Source organism: Berghia stephanieae, chromosome 6, assembly GCF_034508935.2.
Source record: "Berghia stephanieae isolate SIO BIC M18660-M18661 chromosome 6, UCSD_Bste_1.3, whole genome shotgun sequence".
Lineage (NCBI taxonomy): Eukaryota > Metazoa > Mollusca > Gastropoda > Nudibranchia > Aeolidiidae > Berghia > Berghia stephanieae.
The window spans coordinates 40,292,583-40,298,582 of NC_088365.1; the positions used below are offsets into that span (position 1 = coordinate 40,292,583).

A 6,000-nucleotide genomic window follows, 5' to 3' on the forward strand; every position below is an offset into this window, starting at 1 on the left:
CACCATTCACACAGAGACTCTCGTAAATAAGCAACATATATATGAGAATGGAAACCGTTTGGAGAAATAGAGATCAAGTTTATTTTTCCGAGCATTCTGAGAAATAGTCACTTCGTTTTATAATTATAACTAAACCGAATGGACCAAGTAAGGGAATCACACCCCTTTTGATTTTCCTCAAACTTGGCTCAATTGAAGATACTGATGAGACATTAAGTATTAAGAAAACCATATTTTCAGTTCAGAATTGGATATTTTAACTTTTTACAATTTTTTGAAATTTTGTCTCCAAACGGGCTGTCGTTATTGCCAGACATGTATAAAAATGACACGGTCTGTCAATAAAGAAAATACCAGGCTATTGGTTGTTGCCAGACAGTGTTTGATCATGTTGGCAAAAAGATTTTATGCAAAATGCCAAATAATCAGAAAAAATGCCAGTGGTAATTTGTGTCCCAAATCAGTTAATATCCAGTGATATTTAACACAAGAAGAAAGTAAATAGTACTCAAATGCCAAATCCAGCTTTTTTAAAAAGCAAATGGATCAATGAAATGTAAGTTTTGACACTTTGTACTGAAAATGTCAAACTGGCAATTCCGCGGAGGGATGTTAATTAATACTCTCATTTTCTCTTCTCTTTATGTGTGCTTCTCTGTCATTTTCTCCTCTCTCTCTCTGTGCTTCTCTGTCATTTTCTCCTCTCTCTCTCTCTCTCTGTGCTTCTCTGTCATTTTCTCCTCTCTCTCTGTGTGTGTGTGTGCTTCTCAGTCATTTTCTCCCTCTCTCTCTCTCTCTCTCTCTCTCTCTCTCTCTCTCTCTCTCTCTCTCTCTCTCTCTCTCTCTCTCTCTCTCTCTCTCTCTCTCTCTCTCTCTCTCTCTCTCTCTCTCTCTCCACTGGAGATACCTACCTTCTTTGTAGGTGAATTTTACCACGAAGCACCTCAAAATACAAGGAAAGCTTCCATGTGCTTATAGAAATAGTGTATCTGCACAATATATCAAATTTTGAAAAAAAAAGCCGAGATCTATGACCGTTTTGAGTCTCGAAGTTGGTGAAAATTTGCGATTTTGGTAATCCATACAGCACGCGGAGCCACGTTCAAGGGCAGACAACTCCAAAAGTTGAACAAATAATTCATTTTCTTTCGCATTTTTTCCCCTTGAGCAATGAATTTAGAACACCTATATGCTCATTTTGTGATGCTGCTACACTGTGGCTGGCCTTTGAGTTATCTTGGGTCTTTTCTTGTGATAATCTCTGAAGAATACGTTCTTCAGGGGGTGTATAAAAAAAGTTATTTATTATTGTTTATATTTATTTGTCTCTATATTTTTTCCAGGCTATCTAGAAGATAGACTTTGTGTTGTTGGAAAATCTTGTGCTCAGGGTTGTCTCCAAACATATTCTGTTCCTCAAAGTTCGGGTAAGTATACTTTTTTGGTATATCGGGTCAACAACAAAAATTAAATTATTTTTTTTAATGAGAGAGTGGGGGGGTGGGGGAAGCAAGGCTAAATCCATCCATTCAATTCAGAGCTTTGCTCTGAGCTGCCAGGGCCTGAGTGTATTCCTCTTAGATGGGACCTGTGCTTGTGTCTGGATGAGACTTTTAGGTGGTCTCAAACTAACTACACTGATAGTGTGCTTTTGGAAGGCTACCTCTAGTGATTTCCTCAATTTGCATTTGTACATAGTACTGCAAACAGCATTTCCACTATTTGCAGTAGTTAGCGTTCGTTTTCATTATTTGCAGTACTACTGCAAATAGTGGATATCGTTTATTTCTGTTATTTGTAGTAGTACTGCAAATGTTCTGTTAGGTTCGTTATGATGACAACGACAACGATGATGTGTCTGTTGTTGTGTAGTGATGGTGGTGATAGTGAAGATGTGGTTGTGGTTAGTCACAAATCTAATACGAGTTTGGTCAGCAGAATACACCGATATAGACTGATTGCAGCCAACTTCGAAAATAAGCACTTTATCCCTTTCTGAACGGAGTGTGTAAAGAACTATGTAATCCAAATGGAAGCATGTCAACGAAATTCCCTTTTCGGGGATAAAGTGAAAGAAAGCATAAAAACTTTAGTGATACACACTAGCTCTTGAAACCTGTGACAAAATGCAATTTTCATCTACCCTGGCAATAATAGAATTTGGTAATAATGATAACAGGCTGTCTACCTCTGCGGGGAAGATCAAAACAGCAATAAAGGTTTTTACCCCAGAGGTGAGAAGATACGTTCTCAAGCCTGTAAATTCTCAGGCAATTACCTGAAATCAGACAATCCGTTATAGTAGGGTCCCTGAGACCATTGGTGTTTCGGATCTGTGTAAAAGGTCAAACAAGGTGAAATTATGGTTAAATTCAGAACTCCTATAATATCAAGAATTTGAAAACTTGCAAATAACCCAAAAAAATTTTTATAGGATCTCAATATGTCACCTTAGAAAAATAATTAAAATCATACATCATTTCAAGGAGTTATTGCCCTTTATTTACGTCGTAATATAATAAAAGAGCACGATTTTCCGGAATATCACTTAAACTGTTAAGAAAATGATAACTTGTTAAGAGAACAAATAACGGCAAACTGCAAATAAATCGGTTCACGGTTAATGAGGTTATCCAAAACTAATTTAACCCTGTTTAATCCATAATAAGGTTTAAACATAAACAACACCTAATAATGGTAATTCCCGCCTCCCCCCTCCCCTGACGAAAAGAGACATTACAGAAATCATTAAAATCCATCCATTAACAAAATAATTAGTGGATTTTATTCTGAGACTTATCACTCAAAAGTCATAATAATCTTGTCACAATCACTAGACCATTTATCATCTCATTCCTGGAGTGTCAATTGGATGTTTACCTAAGTAGGTACCTACTGAGACGGTGGATGTAGACTATTGAAATTAGCTTGCAGAATTTCAAGTTTGCATTTACATCCCTGACAAACGCTTTAAAACATATGTAACCCAAATCGGAATCAGGGTTATAGGTAGAGTTTGAAATAAAACAAACTTATCTGTGATGTTTCATTTGAACTGACAAGTCCAATTATGAATGGGGTACAGGCTAGTTCGTTTAATTTTCGAATTTCCTAGGTCGTAAACTTTGTTGCAATATCGTAAATTTTACTTTGAATTTTTGCTGGACACCCTGATACTCTACACCATTCATGGGCTAATGTGAGTAGTTTTCCAGATATATAAGCTATTGTATTCTCCATCACTCACGACAGGGGTAAACGAAATAGTGATGGTCATGATGTACATTGTGTATCTATTTCATTTCAGTATTGTCCCAAGTCAAGTCCTTTTTACCCCAACTTGCAAAAGCCAATGTGATATTAGCTAAGGACATCAAGAAGAATCCCAAAAGGGCTGATGATATCAACATAGAATGTGTAGATGAGGATTTGGATGGAAAACATATTGAAATGGTGAGGAAACAAACATCACGGCTACTGACTGGTCATGCCCTGTTTTATGTAGTTGCAGACCTGACAACCTACCAGGACTGCCTGGCATTAGGATTCATATTCCTATTCATATCCCATGGGGTGGTTTTACACCTCTACTCTATAATAAGACAAAATGTGAGCTGCCCTATTCCTATCTTATGGGTTGGTTTTACACCCCAACTTTGATATAGTAAAATACTTCTACTACTACTACTACTACTACTTCTACTACTACTACTATTACCATTTCTACTACCACTACTACTCCTACTACTATTATTATTATTGTTATTATTTTATTTTTTTTTTGTTTTGTTTTTTTGTTTTTTTAATTATTATTATTGTTGTTGTTGTTGTTGTTACTACTATTATCAGGCCTGTAAATCTTCCGTCTATTGTCGGATTTCAGACAGTACGATTTTGCTCTATAAGTGCTAATATTTTTTTAAAAATAATAATAGTAAAAATAAAATTCGTAACGTTAAAGAACAGAACCAAAAAAGAAAATATAAGACTTTTATTTCATTCCTCGAAAAAATTAGATTCAAATGCCGACTTAAAAAAAAACAAAAAAAAACACGTTTTATTTGTCACATCAAAGACAAAACAAAACTTGCCGTCTATAAGTTAGCTATAATATTATCACGCTCCGCTAGACGTGGATGTATTCACTGCCTGGCTACTGTGCCACAGCCAGCGAGTGAGGGTCGCGAAGTTGGCGCGAGTCGTCTTCACACACACACGCCTAGTCAGTAAATACCTACGCACACACAGAAGTGTGTCGAACCGGACCGGAAGGTTTCTCTATTTTGCTACCGACACACATGCATATCTCGGTTCTCATATCTTTTTCTCTATAGTTTATTGGTTCCGTCCGGATGTGAGACGGAAAAAAAATAATGCGAAATAATTATTTTTCTTCGAAATATATATTCTTCTTCGAAAGCTCTCACACGACCGCACTACCTCCTCCTCCTCCTCCTCCTCTTCTTCTTCTTCTTCTTCTTCTTCTTCTTCTTCTTCTTCTTCTTCTTATTATTATTATTTATTATTATTATTATTATTATTATTATTATTATTATTATTATTATTTTATTATTATTATTATTATTATTATTCTACTATAAGAATTAATCCAAATAAACGAAAGAATCAGCGTAAACATTTAACACAAACAGGAGCGAAGATAAGCACCTTCCCGTGTCAAGCACGAGATACACATCCTTCAAAAGGGTAGGAATTGTTCTCTTCCTTTCATTTTACAACTAACTCAGACTTGGGACCTCAAATAATTGGGATTTTTTTTTGGTACCATAAAATAAGGACCTCGTTATAAATAAGTAGGGGAAGGTGACATGATTTGACTAGTCAATTGACGTGTCATATCTGTGTTGTGTCCATATTTTTGTCCTGTTGTGTCTATTTTCGCGTGTTCAAAAAGTTCCGACAATTTTTTCACCAACCATTTACAGGCCTGTATTATTATACTACTCACTTCATCTCTTGTTGTTACCAACATAAGTGCCTTTTCTGAATTAAAAATTCACCCCATATACCGGAGCATACTCAATGCAGACCTGCCAACCGGTACAATTAATCGTATTTTAGTACGATTTTTGGACTCAAATACGTGGATACGATTCCAAAGGATTTAGTACGATTTTTGTTGTTTTTTTTTCTCAAGCATGAATGATGTTGAAAATGACAACATGTCATACATCAATTGTTGACCGTGTTTCTTTTTTGTTTTGTTTTTGTTGACCGTGTTTCTGAATGATGCATCACAGTTTTCATTTCAGTCAGTTATATGTTGCCGGTTTTCATCAATATTTTTCTCATACCTTTTTGAGGATTTGCATAGAATTATGCATTAAATGGCATCAGGCCACATTTAAGCTTATACCACTTGTTAAATAGAAAATTTTAAGTGAAAATTAAATTTAACTTACATCTTTGGCAATGAAGCTTTCAATTAAAAACTGTATTTGCTGATAAGCTTAAACATAAATGGATTATTTCCCTTTGTAATTACTAAAATTTTATGATCTTTTTTTAAGATTTATTATTTTGTATGAGTGATTTTTTTTTTTTTCATTACCAACTGGGCAGCTTTAGGAACAAAAAGGTTCAAAATGAATCCTCTAGAAGTTTTTAACTTGTCTGTGATATGTGTGAATTTCCCATCATTTTGACCAACAGTAATTGTATTAGTATTTAGTAGTAGTAGTAATAGTGGTAGGAGTAGAAGTAGTAGTGGTAGTAGTAATAGTACTAGTCTAGTAGTGGTTGTAGGAATTGTTTGTAGTTGTAATAGGAGGAGGAGTAGTAAATGCTATAAAAAAGGGAGAGAGAGAGAGAGAGACATGGATCATTTGATAACATAATGTAAATTATCTTGTCACTGCTGCAAATTGTCATCTCTATTAGATTGAAGACCACTCTCACAAATATTTTATCTCAAAACCTTCAACTGATTTACTGGGCTGGCAGATGTATATCACCATCACAACTTCATTTGGGACATCA

At 35.2% G+C, this 6,000-nt stretch overlaps 1 protein-coding gene across 1 annotated transcript in view; it reads left to right on the forward strand.

Moving 5' to 3' along the window:
• Positions 1–6,000, forward strand: part of LOC144975023 (NOP protein chaperone 1-like) — a 50,999-nt gene that overhangs the window by 24,119 nt on the left and 20,880 nt on the right. The window contains exons 2-3 of the mRNA XM_078918667.1: positions 1,344–1,427; positions 3,308–3,453. Coding sequence (XP_078774793.1) covers positions 1,344–1,427; positions 3,308–3,453 — 230 coding nt within the window. The remainder of the gene's footprint in view (positions 1–1,343; positions 1,428–3,307; positions 3,454–6,000) is intronic.